At 41.0% G+C, this 17,885-nt stretch overlaps 1 gene segment (V, D, J or C); it reads right to left on the reverse strand.

The window, feature by feature from the left end:
* Nucleotides 1-16,602: 16,602 nt before the first annotated feature.
* Nucleotides 16,603-17,138, reverse strand: LOC126401140 (T cell receptor beta variable 14-like). The segment is given in 2 exon segments: nucleotides 16,603-16,931; nucleotides 17,090-17,138. Coding segments are annotated over 2 exon segments (378 nt in total).
* Nucleotides 17,139-17,885: the final 747 nt, after the last annotated feature.

Consider the following 17,885-nt stretch of genomic DNA (forward strand, 5'->3'; position numbering starts at 1 on the left):
TAGAGTTAAAAGTAATGCAAAGAAATAAGACGATCATTTTGTTTTTCTGAGGGTCAGTTAAACTGAAGAAAATAAGATCATCAATTTGTTGTTGTAATGAATGAAGCAGTTATACAGAGTACTTTATGTCCACCCTCCTCTTTGAGTGAACCCTCCCCAGTCATGAGGTGGGTGGTGTCATTGTGCATGTAACTCATGTCAAAGTTGTGGGACATAAATGAACATCCGTTACAATCAAGCCTTTGCCAGATGAATTTTTGTCTGCTTTCTGGGGCGACTTTCCCAGCAGACACACAGGAAATGTGTTTTTATACAGGAATGCACCAGTATAGTTTATAAATGTAAATGCTGCCCTTGTTAAATTAATGAAAGCAGTCTGGCTTTGTGTTATTGGCATTTATTGGCTATAATTTTAATTTCCGGAATAATGCATAGTTATAAAAAAATGTCCCATTATCAGATGATAATTTCTTGGCCTGATATATATCGTGCATCCCTAGTTTCATATCAACTAGCCAGAGTGAAAAGGGGGAGAGATTAATGCAGGAGTCAGCGACATTGGACACACATGCCACCATTGGCATCCAATAGCTTAACTAATGGCACGCTAGCAATAAGTATGCAAGAGAGTTTTTGGAAATGTTTAAGCACAGGGTTTCCCACATTTTTATTTGTAGTGGACCATCACGATACAACATTTTCGGTCATGTGTTGATTTTCTGTTCTTGGAGCTAAACCTACTCTTCTGTTATTCATTGTACATGTAGTCTGGGCATGGACGAACACTAGGCGCGGTAAAAGTGAAACTTAACTGTTTGTTGTCGCTGGATTAATGTATTGGTTTTTTTTTTGTTCTCACGTATTTTTGTTTTGCATGTGCTTGATTCTGACATTTTCGTCTGATACTGGGGGAGACCATAATAATGTAGCATCAGCTCAGAGTACTGTGGAAGCTATGGCCTTACATGCATTTTGAGCATGTGTCAATCGTATTCATGTAAACTGTCACTGACAGAGGGGGGAGACAAAAGTGTCACATTAAACTAACACACAATTACATGCCAGTGGCTCAGTATTAACATCTGAGTAATGACACACTGAGGAAGGAGCACAGGTGCAAGGAGCTGTTGTATGGAGATGAGGAGGTTTTTGTACTGAGGAGCAGTGATATGTATCACTGTGTAAACTAGCAGCACAGAAGAACACTGCACTGCTGTTCAGGCTGAGTCCCTCTATTGTTAGTGTGCATGTTTCGCCTTTATTTGCATTCCCTTCAATCTTCACATCCAGTCGATTGTTCTCTACGCTTCCACTGGTTGCTACCATGTATCCCAGGAGCTGTAGCTGTCCCTTTGATTGCTTGTACCAGAGGATTCGGTTGTAGTTGTCAATACTGTGTGAACAGCTGATTCTGAGTGTTCTTCCTTGGTTGCTGACCATATCAGCTGGAGTCTGGGTGACTTTGAGAGAGGATCCTGTGTAAAACAATGAACAAAGCATCAGACAAAATATTACCTGAGCATAAACACTGCTGAATGGAATGAACTGAGTAACACGTTAAAAACACGAGAAAAAAAGATAATTTCGATGACGTTACCTGAAACCAGAATTATGTTTAAAGTAATGCTGAGGAATAAGATGATCATTTTGTTTTCTCTGAGTGTTTGGTTACATTGATGAATATAATAAGATCAAAGTCTCGTTGCTTCAGTGTGTTTTTGAGTCTTTCCAACGTCCTCTTTAAGTAAACCCTCCTATCAGCCAATCAACATGAAGTCATAAGGTGGGTGGTGTCATAGTTCATCCTCCTCCTCTTGAAGGTCTAGTGTGTAGGACTTAATGGCATCTAGTGGTGAGGCTGCAGATTGCAACCAGCTGAAACTTTTCAAGTGTTCCAAGCGAGGCTGGTCTATAAATGTGAATGGTCCAATCTAGAGCCAGTGTTTGGTTTTGGTCATTCTGGGCTACTGTAGAAACATTATGGCGGACTTTGTGGGAGATGACCTGCTCTGTATGTTGATATAAACTGCTCATTCTTTGGTAATAAAAAAACAACAGTTCTTAGTTTCAGGTGATTATAAACCACTGAAAACAGAAATATGACTATACTTCTACATCTCTGCCAATATAGTCCCCTAAATCCTACACACTAGACGTTTAATTTTGTAACCGTCATGTCAGCTGCCACTACACAGAGATGTACTGCCACCTAATTAGAAGAAGGAATACAGGTGCAAGGATCTGTGAGCTTTAATACAGAGATAAAAGAAAGTGTGGTGAGGAGGTTTTTGTACTGAGGAGCAGTGATATGTATCACTGTGTAAACTAGCAGCACAGAAGTACACTGCACTGCTGCTCAGGCTGAGTCCCTCTATTGTTAATGTGCTTGTTTGGTCTTTATCCGCATTTCCCTCCATCTTTACAGCCACTTCAGTCTTCTCTGGGTTTGCATTGTTTTTATACATGTATCCAAGGAACTGCACTTTTTTATTCTTTAACTGCTTATACCAGAGAATTCGATCATAGTTCTGAATACTGTGTGAGCAGCTGACTGTGGCTGTTTCTCCTGGTTTGTTGTACATGTCAGCTGGAGTCTGGTAAACTTGGTCACTGAGAGAGGACCCTGTTGGGGCATCAGACAAAATACAACATGAGCATACACACTGGTAAATAAAAAAGATGAGAAAAAGGAAATAAAATAATGCAAAAACACAGCTGAAAAGCAGCAGTATTAAGAGACCAGATGTACAAAAGCAGATCTATCCAGACTTGGTTTAAAATTTGAATTAAAATATCTTTTAACAAATCTGATGGCGTTACCTGAAACCAGAATAGACTTTAAGATAATACAAAGGGAGAAGATGATCATTCTGTTTGGTTTGATGATATTGAAGAAAACTGTTTCAATGAAGAAAGCAGTTATACTGAGTACAGTATGTCCAACCTTATCTTTGTATAAACCCTCCCATGTCATTAGGTGGGTGGTGTCATGGTGTGTTTGTCTCATGCTGACAAGCTTGTACACACCCCTGGCTCAGTATAAAGATCTGAGTAATGACACACTGAGGAAGGAGCACAGGTGCAAGGAGCTGTGAGCTGTTATATGGAGATGAGGAGGTTTTTGTACTGAGGAGCAGTGATATGTATCACTGTGTAAACTAGCAGCACAGAAGTACACTGCACTGCTGTTCAGGCTGAGTCCCTCTATTGTTAGTGTGCAGGTCTCCTCTCTATTTGCACTCCCTTCAATCTTCACATCCAGTTCACTCTCCTCTGGGTATGCAATGGTTGCTAATATGTACCCCAGGAACTGCAGCTGTCTGTTTGATTGCTTGTACCAGAGGATTCTGTCGTAGTTGATTAAATTGTGTGAACAGCTGATTCTGAGTGTTTCTTTTTGGTTGTTAAATATGTCAGCTGGAGTCTGGTGGATTTTGTCACTGGGAGAGGATCCTGTGTAAAACAATGAACAAAGCATCAGACAAAATATTACACTATCATAAACATTAATGAACTAAATAACATAAGACAATGAAACATTCATTAAACCAACTTAAACAGCAGCAGTGTAAGAAATTTGCTATGAACAGAAAAGTCTCTAAGCAGATTTTGTTGATAAAATGAGAAAGAAAATTCAAAATTTGAAATAATTTCGATGACGTTACCTGAAACCAGAATTATGTTTAAAGTAATGCTGAGGAATAAGATGATCATTTTGTTTTCTCTGAGAGTTTGGTTACATTGATGAATATAATAAGATCAATGTCTCATTGCTTCATTGTGTTTTTGAGTCTTTCCAACGTCCTCTTTAAGTAAACCCTCCTATCAGCCAATCAACATGAAGTCTTTGGACGGGTGGTGTCATAGTTCATCCTCCTCCTCCTGAAGGTCTAGTGTGTAGGATTAATGACATCTAGCGGTGAGGCTGCAGATGAGTGCCATGAGTGTGGGAGAACTACAGTGGCTTACATGAAAATGTCAGTGGTCCGACTAGAGCCAGTGTTTGGTTTGTCCATTCTGGGTTCCTGTAGAAACAACATGGCGGACTTCATGGGAGAAGACCTGCTTCACATGTAGATATAAATGTCTCATTCGAAGGTAATGAAAACACAATGATTCTTAGTGTCAGCTGATTATAAACTAATATAAACAAAGTTATGAATAGACTACTATATTCCAGTTCTTCCAATATATTCCACTAAATCCTACACACTAGACTTTTAACTTTGGAACCATCATGTTAGCTGCCACTACACAGAGATGCACTGCCACCTAATTAGAGGAAGGAATACAGGTGCAAGGATCTGTGAGCTTTAATACAGAGATAAAAGAAAGTGTGGTGAGGAGGTTTTTGTACTGAGGAGCAGTGATATGTATCACTGTGTAAACTAGCAGCACAGAAGTACACTGCACTGCTGCTCAGGCTGAGTCCCTCTATTGTTAATGTGCTTGTTTGGTCTTTATCCGCATTTCCCTCCATCTTTACGGCCACTTCAGTCTTCTCTGGGTTTGCATTGTTTTTATACATGTATCCAAGGAGCTGCAGTTGCCCATTTTTTAATTTCTTGTACCAAAGGATTTGGTTGTAGCTTTGAATACTGTGTGAGCAGCTGACTGTGGCTGTTTCTCCTGGTTTGTTGTACATGTCAGCTGGAGTCTGGTAAACTTGGTCACTGAGAGAGGACCCTGTTGGGGCATCAGACAAAATACAACATGAGCATACACACTGGTAAATAAAAAACAAAAAACCAAATAATATATATAATGCAATAACACAGCTGAAAGACAAGTGTGATGACGTTACCTGAAACCAAAATAGAGTTAAAAGTAATGCAAATGAATAAGAGGATCATTTTGCATATATCTGAGTGTTTGGTTGTATTGAAGAACATCATTTTTGCAATTTATGGAGCTGTTATACTCAGTATGTCCTGCCTCCTTTTTGTATAAACCCTCCCATGCCATCAGGTGGGTGGTGACATTGTGTTTTTGGGCTGTACCTGAGAATTATTTTTGTCAAATATGATTTGGCTGTTCAATACAAATATTTTACCATTTGTTCCTTTTTTTTCTATATAGAGTTTGAGAATTTAAATGAGGCTTAGTGGGACATTCAGTGTAGCAGTGACATTCACATAACATATAGTAAAAAAGCTAACTGCACAGCCGTCAGATGTGTGCAACAACATTTTGGATCGACTGCTCGACTTGAAGGAATCTCAGTCGATTGAGTGGTCTCTGACTGATGATTTGAATCTCCCACTTTCAGGGGCAGCCCAACTGTGCATATGCAATAACTCATGTTTACTACTACTACACACCCCTGGCTCAGTATAAAGAGTAATGACACACTGAGGAAGGAGCACAGGTGCAAGGAGCTGTGAGCTGTTGTATGGAGATGAGGAGGTTTTTGTACTGAGGAGCAGTGATATGTATCACTGTGTAACCAAGCAGCACAGAAGAACACTGCACTGCTGTTCAGGCTGAGTCCCTCTATTGTTAGTGTGCAGGTCTCGCCTTTATTTGCATTCCCTTCAATCTTCACATCCAGTTCACTCTTCTCTACATTTCCAGTGGTTGCTAACATGTATCCCAGGAACTGTAGCTGTCTGTTTGATTGCTTGTACCAGAGGATTCTGTTGTAGTTGTCAATACTGTGTGAACAACTGATTCTGAGTGTTCTTCCTTGGTTGCTGACCATGTCAGCTGGAGTCTGGGTGACTTTGAGAGAGGATCCTGTGTAAAATAATGAACAAAGCATCAGACAAAATATTACCTGAGCATAAACACTGCTGAATGGAATGAACTGAGTAACACGTTAAAAACACGAGGGAAAAAAAAAAGATAATTTCGATGACGTTACCTGAAACCAGAATTATGTTTAAAGTAATGCTGAGGAATAAGATGATCATTTTGTTTTCTCCGAGTGTTTGGTTACATTGATGAATATAATAAGATCAAAGTCTCGTTGCTTCAGTGTGTTTTTGAGTCTTTCCAACGTCCTCTTTAAGTAAACCCTCCTATCAGCCAATCAACATGAAGTCATTGGACGGGTGGTGTCATAATTCATCCTCCTCCTCTTGAAGGTCTAGTGTGTAGGATTTAATGGCACCTAGTGGTGAGGCTGCAGATTGCAACCAGCTGAAATGTCTCCTGTGTGCCAAGAGTGTAGAACTACTAGTGCTGCACGATTTGGTAAAAATGTGCGATTGCGATTATGGTGGACAATATCCCAATTTGCGATTACGATTACAATATAATTACAATAAAATGTAATAAATAAATGGTATCATGAGTCTTTTTGCTTGACTCAGTATTTCCCCTACATTATATCAGGGGGGCACTGACCTAACATAGTTATTGTTATGGACAGACAGTGTGTCAATGCCCATCAGCAGACTGAGCACAGTCAAACACGCTGCTCACACAGCAGCCAGCACGGAACTGTACACACAGTGGAGCGAGCATATGTTGCGTTCAGGCGTTGTCACATAAATGACAAATTCCAGCGTCATAGCACAACACAGCAGCATGTCAAGTGGGCCAAACCCGAGCAAAATTGCTCAATTTTTCATTTGATATGGAGTCCATGATTTCCCTGTGACACTTACAAATGTTTGCTTAACTGTGCTTGGATGTTGTTTTTACAAATGTTTGCTTAACTGTGCTTGGATGTTGTTTTTTGAGGCTCTGGCGGCTTTCAGTTGTCTCTTTGTCTTTAACGTTACACGGCTCGGCTTTCTCTCGCATGCACTCTTCCTACTTTTCCCTGTGCTGTCTCAAGTGTTGATATAGATTGGTCGTGTTGCCGCGGCACGTGGCGACTTTAACTTTTAAACTTTTACACAGCATGTCTTTCAGGTATGGCGATGTTGGACAGAAATATGTACTGTGTAAAAGTTTAAAAGTTAAAGTCGCCACATCCCGTCTCAAGTGCTGATATAGATTGGTCGTGTTGCCGTGGGACGTGGCGACTTTAACTTTTACACTTACACAACACGTCTTTCTGTTCAACGTCGCCGTACCTGAATCCAAAGTATCACCATGTAATAATGTACGTTGCGTTTTTTTCGCCACCAACTCAGGCTGTTCATGGTCGAGCTCATGCTCTTCTTCAGCGTCTGTGTTGGTCACTGCTGCACGCCGGCTGCACGCACCAGGATAGCTTGTGTCACGTGATGTCAACAAACTCCACACACTACAGAAGAGGCAGTCACGTTCACAGGCACACACGTTAACATTTATTTACATTAAATCGCAGCCTTTTATGCGATTATGTAATCGCACAGCCTGACATCGCGATTGCTTTTGCGATTAGATTAATCCTGCAGCACTAAGAACTACAGTGGCTGAAAATGTGAATGGCCCCATCTTAAGCATGTATTTGGTTTGTCCCTTCTGGGCTCCTGTAGAAACAACATGGTGGACTCCGTGGAAGAAGACCCTCTCTGTATGTATATATAAACAGCTCATTTTAAGGTAAGGAAAACACTACGATTTTTATTTTCGGGTGATTATAAATTGATGAAAACATAATTTTGAATATTATATTACATCTCTGCCAATATATTCCCCTAAATCCTACACACTAGACCTTTAACTTTGAAACCATTATGTCAGCTGCCACTGCACCCAGATGCACTGCCACCTAATTAGAGGAAGGAATACAGGTGCAAGGATCTGTGAGCTTTAATACAGAGATAAAAGAATGTTTGATGAGGAGGTTTTTGTACTGAGGAGCAGTGATATGTATCACTGTGTAACCTAATGGCACAGAAGTACACTGCACTGCTGTTCAGGCTGAGTCTGTCAATGGTTAATGTGCAGGTCTTGCCTTTATTTGCATTCCCTACTATCTTCACATCCAAATGATTCTTCTCTAGGTTTCCAGTGGTTGCTACCATGTATCCCAGGAACTGTGGCTGTTTGTGCTTTGACTGTTTGTACCAGAGGATTTGATCTTGGTAGTCAATACTGTGTGAACAGTTGATTGTGGCTGTTTCCCCTTGGTTGTTGTACATGTCAGCTGGAGTCTGATAGACTTGGTCACTGAGAGAGGAACCTGTGTAAAGAGAATCAGCAGTAAACACACAATATATAATCATGTGGTTTTAGTCAGACAATAACCTGCATTTTAAGTATTTTGAAATCATTTGTTACGTTACCTGAAACCAGTATGATATTTAGGGCTGTGCAGAAAACAATAATCATCATCTCTGTTTTTTACGACCGGTTTCAAAATTATCCTTGTTGTTGATGCTGTGTTTACATCACTCTGTGTGCAGTTCTGCTAAATATTCACACCTCTTTTGTAGAAAAAAGTTGGGGTGGTGTCATAATGCATTGTCGTCCTCCTGAACTTCCACTACACACAGTCTGTACTGCCACCCTATGACAGGAAACAAAATTTCGAAGACTTGAAAAAGCATGTGAAACTCATCTAAATGCTGGTAAAATATGCAAGTGGCTGCTAGATTTGCTTCACTCAGCCAAAACATAGTTGTAGTCCATTGAGTAGCTGGTAGATTTTGGAATTCACTAACCATGGTGGCAAATGGATAAAAAAGTTAATGTCCAACTTTGGGCACAAGTACATTTGGAGGATATTACTTCTGTCTTAACAATGTGTTAAGTCAGTCATTTTTGCCTGGGGGAGGGTGACACTCAAAAATAGTATACACTTATTTACAGATGTCTCTTTCGCCATGTAAGTGAAGGGAAAAAGTCTTTCTGGGCCACAGGGTATCACATGATGGTTGTGATTACATTGTTTGACCACTAGGAACATTGGCTTCAAAGCTTGGTCTTCTTCCTGGGGGCCCAGTTTGAACACTAATTAATGGAGTATTATGAAAAGATAACATAAAGATGACGTAGTGATCATAATTTAGGTTTCCTTTCTAGCTGTTCCTGAAGCTTTAGGATCATGTGTTGTGACATTTTCAATCCTGTAAAAAAAGATATTTCTCAGCCATCTAAGTATATCTGTATCAGTGCTAGTCTAGAGCTCCCTCTGTGGTCCATCAAAGAGACTGTTATCTTCTTTTCACATGAGTATTTGTACAGCTGTCTAAGTCACCTGAATCACTGTGTTGACTCACAGCACAGAAATACACTCCACTGTCCTCAGGCAGCAGCCTCTCCACTGTCAGAGATCCAGTCTGAGGATCGTTCTTTGTTGCTGGAAATTTGCCCTCACTGAAGCCACTCTCATATTTATGTGGAGGAGTTGTAGTCGTGTAAACAATTTGCTTCATTCCTTCCCCTGGCAGCTGTCTGTACCAGTACATCTGCCGATATGAAATGTCCTTTGTGTGACTGCAGTTCATGGTGGCAGACTGACCCTTGTCCTTCCACAGCAGAGGGGTCTGGGTGACATCACTCCCATCGCTTTGACCTGTGGAGGTAAAAAAAAAAGCATGCCATGTTACAAGACCCCCAACAGTCAGGAGAACAATATACAGTCATTACTATGAATGTATAGTTAAAGTAGCAGCTTCTCCTCTCGTTCACCATCATCATAATGTTCAGTACCTACAATCCAGAGCAGAGCGGCTGCAGAGAGTTTGATCAGACCAGCTGTGATCATTATTGTGTCGTGAGCAACATGAACTTAGAGACCAAGAGTCACTGTCAGTCTGTGTGATGGGAGGTGTGACGTTACAATCAAGATATGAAGAGTTACAGGTGGGAGTGTCACTGTATTCTGTGATGTCATGTGATTGTACTCGAGGTCCCCCTACAGTACAGCAGATTAATAGACTCACTAATAGATGTGCCAGCAGTGCTTTGAGGGTTTTTGTTCAGCTGTTGAATGTGTCTGTATCACTGTGTTGACTCACAGCACAGAAATACAATCCTTTATCTTCTGGCTTCAGATTCTTCACTGTGAATGTCCCACTCTCACCGTCAGGCTTGGTGGCTGCAAATTTCCCGTTGTTGAAATCTCCAAAATCAGTGTTACTGGTTGTTGTGAACACTATTAGTTTCATAGTTTCTCCTGGCAGCTGTCTGTACCAGTACATCTGGAAATAAGTGCCACCCTTGGTGTGGCTGCAGTTTATTGTTGCATCTTCACCCTTGTTTTTCCACAGTATCTGGGTTTGTGTAACATCACTCCCACCAACGAGACTTGTGTGCATATAAGTTAGGTTAGTAGTTTGAAGTAGACGAATTAAAAACCATTGTCACCTCTAAGACGTGAGTTTTTAATGTAATTCACCTTTTATCCAGAGCAGAGATATTAAAAAATTGAGGTGTCCATGTTTAGTAACGTCCATTTTCCTGAAATTCAGAGTCTCAGATATTTCTGTCAGTGTAGTTATACAGACATGAAGAGTTACAGATGGGAGTGTCTGTATCTTCTGTGATGTCACTGATCCTGTTAGCCGGTGAATTAAAGGGTAACTGGGAGTGTTTGTGGTACTTGAGGTCCCTCTACAGTACATGAGATGGAGGGACAGAGGTGTGCCACCAGTGCTCTGGGGTTTTTGTTCAGCTTTCAGTGTCAGACGTTAGATGAGAGCGATTCGGAGTCACAAAACCATCATTTAGTTTAAGTGTCCTCTCCTGAGAATAACTATAGTAATTAATGTTAATGCTTAATGAATAATGTTTGATTTTTCTTGATTTATGGGATTGTTTGGGGTAATGCATACATATTATTATATGTATCATACATAAAAAAAAAAAAACCCCGCAACATTTTAATGATTTTGATGTTGATTACTATGGCAGCGATCGGAGCTTCGAAGCATTCAGTTCAGCCCTACTGATGATGAAGTCATATTATAAAATTTTTGACAGGGATTTTTTTTTTTTTTTTAACCAAAAGATAGGTCTAAAACAGAGTGTAGGGAGCAGAGTAGTGTGTGAGTAGTTTGTGTGTCTGAGTTTTATCAGCTCTGCATCAATCCTGTAGAGAATGAGAAAAAATCACAAACATGTTCTGCACATCCAGAGATTACAACAATTATGTTTCAGTCAGTAGAGATGGGGGAATGAACCAAAGAGAATTGTTTATTGCAGATTAAGAGATGATATGTGATGATAAAGATTCGTCAGACAGACTTTATCAAGGGGTGTCTGCCCTGAGCAAGATAAACAGTCCAGCAGTGGCTGGACCCCCCTTGGAGTCCAGACACTGGTGGTAGTGGTGGCTGGTGACTCTGCTGAGACTAATAGGCTGATGAGGCTAATGAGGCTGATGAATCTGTGAAGACTCAGCAGTGATGGGGTGGTGGAGGATGTGCACAACTGCAGCATGATCTACTAAAGGCAGAAGGAGAATCTTATTTAGAAAGACAGCAGAGAGATGAAGGTCTGTTGCTGTGCTATTGGTTAAAGCTGACAGAACTGCTGAATTGAAAGCCCCAGAAAATGACAGCAAGAAATTCTGTGTGTGTGTGTGTGTNCGCGACACAGAGAGCAGAGGAGAATTTTAGACGCGCACCGTGTAGGGACATAAATGACATGCCGTTGTGTAAATACGATAAATAAGTGTTACCAACGCCAAGCTGGCAGACCCCCGAACTATAGTAAAGGGACCTCCGAAGACCATTAGCTCCTTTAGCTTGTGTTAGCTCGTTGTGGCAACAACACATAAACAACGGGACTTCGTCTGTGTTAAAGAACAGGACTTTATTTTCAGGGATGATGCCCAGCCTCTCTCATCAGTGTCTGACTTTTACATAGAGGGAAATAACTCAAAAACAGCATGCAGAACTGCGTAGGCTTCTTCACTGTGGCTGCTCGATGTAAACAACAGAGCACATGCCTCACTTTCTTCCTGGGGCGCATCTGTCTGACATCACACACCACACCCGGCGCACTAACGTCTCATATCTTCTACATCAACTACACACATACACAGCTCCACACACACACACACACACACACACACACAAGCCACACACATCAGGCTCAGCCTGTAACATAAGGCTATTTAGTTTGTTTAATGAAAGGACAAGGTATAGACCTGTTCTATAGGAAAGGTAACCTTAAATGACTTCTGTTGTGATCCAATATGATGGTAGGGGAAACACTGCCGTATGATAAGAACGGGGTCCGGTGGAAAGCGATCACAGATGCAGTCGCCATGTATATTGCAAGAGATATGGTGCCCATATATAGGCTACCGTGGAAAAGCTGGGGTTTATTCACATGTTGAAAGTTTTGGACCCCAGGTATGTGCTACCAGGCCGCAATTATTTATTTATTTTTAACTAGGAGGGGAAAAAATCGATTTAAATCGTGAATCGGATTTTTTGTGAAAAAATCAGAGGGTTTATTCACATGTTGAAAGTTTTGGACCCCAGGTATGTGCTACCAGGCCGCAATTATTTATTTTTTTTTAACTAGGAGGGGAAAAAATCGATTTAAATCGTGAATCGGATTTTTTGTGAAAAAATCAGAGTTTTTTTTTTTAGGCCATATCGCCCAGCCCTAGTTTCACATTGTTGAACTGTGTACAACATGACCTCAGAAGAGGTCACAACAGTTGATAAAGTCATCTAAAGTTCAGTTTAGATGGACGCTTCCCGCAGGTGTTGAAGAGACTCAACATGTTGTCTCTCTGCAGACAGATAAAGGAGAGTTTTTGTATTGACGTGAGGGAAATCTGCAGCACTGTGCTGACTGGCAGCACAGAAATACACACCACTGTCATTTAATGCAAGATCAGAAATGCTGAGGCGTGAATTTTTACGGCCATCTCCATCAAAGCTGATTTTTCCTTTCATGCTGTCCTCAGGGTATGGGTTGGCCAGATTCATTCATGCTGTCCTCAGGGTATGGGTTGGCCAGATTCAGATATCCCAGAAACTGTAGAGCTCCTTGTTTGTCCTGTTTGTACCAAAGAATTTGATCATAATTTGTTACGCTGTGTGAACAGTTTATTTCACTGGTAACAGATTCACCAGCTTTTTTAATGATGAAAGGAGGTGTTTGGAAGACTCTGTTGCTGTGAGAGGCACCTGTGGGAGAAGAGCAGATGCTATTTTAAATACTGAAAATAGTAGCTGTTCAGTCAGTGTCTTAATCTGTTTGGAATACTTACCTTTGTTCCCCGGAAGATGAAGGAAACACAACATGACCAAAAACATCATAGTAAGGAAATTTGGAAGTTGAGACTCGACTACTGACTTGTCCTTTTAGGTTCTTTGAGTGCAGCAGCTTCAGACACAAGCACATTACTGTTACTGTTAATACAAACAGGGAGGGCGTCAGTTATCTACATCACAGCTTTCACGTCATCAGCAAAAGTCATATATCCATATAAGATATATTTACACAAACAAGTCAGTGTCGTCACGGTCTGAGATATGTGGAGTTGCAGGTGGGAGTGTCAGTATCCTCTGTGGCGTTCTCTGATCATGTTCGCTGCTGTATCAAAACCCTAATGTTGACTCCAAGTGTAACTGGGAGTATATGTGGTACATGAGGTCCCCCTACAGTACATTGCAGAGATAATTAGTTTTGGTAACAATTATGCCAGCAGTGCTCTGGGGTTTTTGTTCAGCTGTTGAATGTGTCTGTATCACTGTGTTTACTCACAGCACAGAAATACAATCCTTTATCTTCTGGCTCCAGATTCTTCACTGTGAATGTCCCAGTCTCAACGTCAGGCTTGGTGGCTGCAAATTTATCTTTACTAAAATCACCAAAATCATGATTTTTGCTGGTGGTTGTTGTGAACACTATACGTTTCATTGTTTCTCCTGGCAGCTGTCTGTACCAGTACATCTGGAAGAAGTCAGCAGCCTTTGTGTGGCTGCAGTGCATTGTTGCATTTTCACCCTTGTTTTTCCACAGTATGTCAGTCTGGGTGACATCACTTCCATGGATTAGACCTGTGTGTGTGAAGCAGTGTAGGTTACCACAGATAGTCTTTTCTAATGAGAGCACAAACTTGAAAACAGAGTGTGATGCTATTGTAAATTACCTGAGGTCCACAGCACAAAAGCTGATAATCTGAGGAGGCCTTGTTTCATGATGTTAATATCATGTTCTGCTTGATAGAAAGTGCCCAAGTGTCATGTAATTATAGAGACATGAAGAACAGCAGGTGGGAGTGTCACTGCGCTGTGTGATGTGATCATGTGAGCTGCTCTGTAGATACTGGGGAGCCCCCTACAGTACATGACTCTGTAGATAACCTGTACTTAAGATCAGTAACACTGACGAGCTGAAGAGTCCAGATCTGATGAGGTGATGTGTTTTGTGATTTACACATTTAAAGACATTTTTAATACAGAATCTTAAAACACAGATCATCCTGTACTTCCTGTTTTAATACACAGTGAGGAAAAATCATGAAGTGATCAAACCAGATGTTGAAATTCTTGACAGGATGTTTCTTTATTCTTGTGTCAACCTAAAAGAGACTGCATGAAGCGTTCTCTTCAGCTCACTCAGCTTTTATATTCTGTCATTCCTGTAGTCAATGAGAAATGTTCACAACCATATTAGAGAGTGGTAAATTGCTAAAACATCTTTATTTCATACGTCACACAGAGTGTAGCGTCAGAAGAGGTCACACCAGTTGATAAAATCATCAAAGGCTCATTTTAGATGGAGGCTTCCTGCAGGTGTTGGAGAGACTCAACATGTTGTCTCTCTGCAGACAGATAAAGGAGAGTTTTTGTATTGACGTGAGGGAAATCTGCAGCACTGTGCTGACTGGCAGCACAGAAATACACACCACTGTCATTTAATGCAAGATCAGAAATGCTGAGGCGTGAATTTTTACGGCCATCTCCATCAAAGCTGATTTTTCCTTTCATGCTGTCCTCAGGGTATGGGTTGGCCAGATTCAGATATCCCAGAAACTGTAGAGCTCCTTGTTTGTCCTGTTTGTACCAAAGAATTTGATCATAATTTGTTACGCTGTGTGAACAGTTTATTTCACTGGTAACAGATTCACCAGCTTTTTTAATGATGAAAGGAGGTGTTTGGAAGACTCTGTTGCTGTGAGAGGCACCTGTGGGAGAAGAGCAGATGCTATTTTAAATACTGAAAATAGTAGCTGTTCAGTCAGTGTCTTAATCTGTTTGGAATACTTACCTTTGTTCCCCGGAAGATGAAGGAAACACAACATGACCAAAAACATCATAGTAAGGAGTTTAGAAGTTGAGACTCGACTACTGACTTGTCCTTTTAGGTTCTTTGAGTGCAGCAGCTTCAGACACAAGCACATTACTGTTACTGTTAATACAAACAGGGAGGGCGTCAGTTATCTACATCACAGCTTTCACGTCATCAGCAGAGTTTAGTGGGGTGTTGATGCTGCAATCTGCAGATGTTAGAAGTCTGCTATTAATTAATTTGCAGAGGTTTGTCCCCCCTGCAGTTGTCAGTGAGTGAAGGTTGGGTGAAGTCGGACGCTTAAAAGTCATATATCCATATAACAGATATTACACAAACAAGTCAGTGTCGTCACGGTCTGAGATATGAGGAGTTGCAGGTGGGAGTGTCAGTATCCTCTGTGGCGTTCTCTGATCACGTTCGCTGCTGTATCAAAACCCCAATGTTGAATCCAAGTGTAACTGGGATTATATGTGGTACATGAGGTCCCCCTACAGTACATTGCAGAGATAATTAGTTTTGTTAACAATTATGCCAGCAGTGCTCTGGGGTTTTTGTTCAGCTGTTGAATGTGTCTGTATCACTGTGTTTACTCACAGCACAGAAATACAATCCTTTATCTTCTGGCTCCAGATTCTTCACTGTGAATGTCCCAGTCTCAACATCAGGCTTGGTGGCTGCAAATTTATCTTTACTAAAATCACCAAAATCATGATTTATGCTGGTGGTTGATGTGTAGACAATTTGTTTCATTGTTTCTCCTGGCAGCTGTCTGTACCAGTACATCTGGAAGAAGTCAGCACCCTTTGTGTGGCTGCAGTGCATTGTTGCATTTTCACCCTTGTTTTTCCACAGTATGTCAGTCTGGGTGACATCACTTCCATGGATTAGACCTGTGTGTGTGAAGCAGTGTAGGTTACCACAGATAGTCTTTTCTAATGAGAGCACAAACTTGAAAACAGAGTTTGATGTTATTGTAAATTACCTGAAGTCCAGAGGAAAAAGACAGACAGTCTGAGGAGGCCTTGTTTCATGATGTTAATATCATGTTCTGCTTGATAGAAAGTGCCCAAGTAGTGTTATCTTGATGATGTAGACAATGGGAGTGTAGGTTGATATCCTTATTTCATTTGTTAAGGTCTGTGGCCCCCTGCTGGTGTGAAAAATACTGTAAGTGGGATCATTGAGGGCTTTGTGGAGTTGTTTTTAAGTTTAACAGATATTTACCAACACTATGGCTGATGGCTGATCTTTTTGTACTTTACCTTTTATCCAGAACAGGAACAATAACAAGCTGATGAGAGCGTGTGTGATGATGTTCATGTTCAGTCAGAGTCAAACACATAACTGTCATTGTAGATACAGAGATATGAGGAGTTGCAGGTGGGAGTGTTTATATATCGTGTGGGGTTTGATCAAAGTGTAACAGAGAATTTTCTGGTACTCGAGATCCCCCTACAGTACAGGAGAATAATAGACTCACTTATCGATGTGCCAGCAGTGTTTTGGAGTTTTTGTTCAGCTGTTGAATGTGTCTGTATCACTGTGTTGACTCACAGCACAGAAATACAATCCTTTATCTTCTGACTCCAGATTCTTCACTGTGAATGTCCCACTCTCAGCGTCAGGCTTGGTGGCTGCGAATTTCCCGTTGTTGAAATCTCCAAAATCAGTGTTACTGGTTGTTGTGAACACTATTAGTTTCATAGTTTCTCCTGGCAGCTGTCTGTACCAGTACATCTGGTAGTAGCCAACACCCTTTGTGTGGCTGCAGTTCATTGTTGCATCGTCATCCTTGTCTTTCCACAGTATGTCAGTCTGGGTGACATCACTTCCATGGATTAGACCTGTGTGTATAACAGCAAAGGATACATAAACAAACCTTCACGTTTAACTAATTTGGGATTTTCTTGTTATTCTCTGATATATCTTCCATTTAAGACAATATACAGTTACACAGTAGATTTACAACAGACAGTCCACAGTTGATGTTATTGTAAATTACCTGAAGTCCACAGCACAAAGGCTGATAATCTGAGGAGGCCTTGTTTCATGATGTTAATATCATGTTCTGCTTGATAGAAAGTGCCCAAGTGTCATGTAATTATAGAGACATGAAGAGCAGCAGGTGGGAGTGTCACTGCGCTGTGTGATGTGATCATGTGAGCTGCTCTGTACAAATCTACATTGTCATTTGAGATGTAGTATAAGTGATACTGGGGAGCCCCCTACAGTAGGCAAGGCAAGGCAAGTTTATTTGTAGAGCACAATTCGTACACAAAGTAATTCAAAGTGCTTTACAGAACAAGAAAATGCATTAAAATCACAATACAAAATAAAAACATAAATAATCATTATAAAATGAACTTTAAAAGAGAAGAGTGCAGATAAGATCCTTTCAGTCATATGCACAGTGAAATAGAGCTGTTTTGAGCCTAGATTTGAACATTGTCAGAGTAAAGGCCTGTCTCACATCTTCAGAAAGACTGTTCCAGATTTTAGCTGCATAAAACTGGAATCCTGATTCCCCATGTTTAGTCCTCACTCTGGGCACCAGCAGGAGGCCGGTCCCTGAGGTCCTCAGAGTCCGAGATGGTTTGTATGGCACTAACATGTCAGAGATGTACTTTGGTGCTAGGCTGTGGAGAGACTTGTACACAAGCATAGCTGCTTTAAAGTCTATTCTCTGAGCCACAGGAAGCCAGTGTAGAGACCTGAGCACAGGACTAATGTACTCGTACTTCCTGGTTCTGGTCAGGACCCGAGCAGCAGCATTCTGGATGTACTGCAGCTGTCTTACG

Source organism: Epinephelus moara, chromosome 14 (assembly GCF_006386435.1).
Source record: "Epinephelus moara isolate mb chromosome 14, YSFRI_EMoa_1.0, whole genome shotgun sequence".
NCBI classification, from domain to species: Eukaryota; Metazoa; Chordata; class Actinopteri; order Perciformes; family Serranidae; genus Epinephelus; species Epinephelus moara.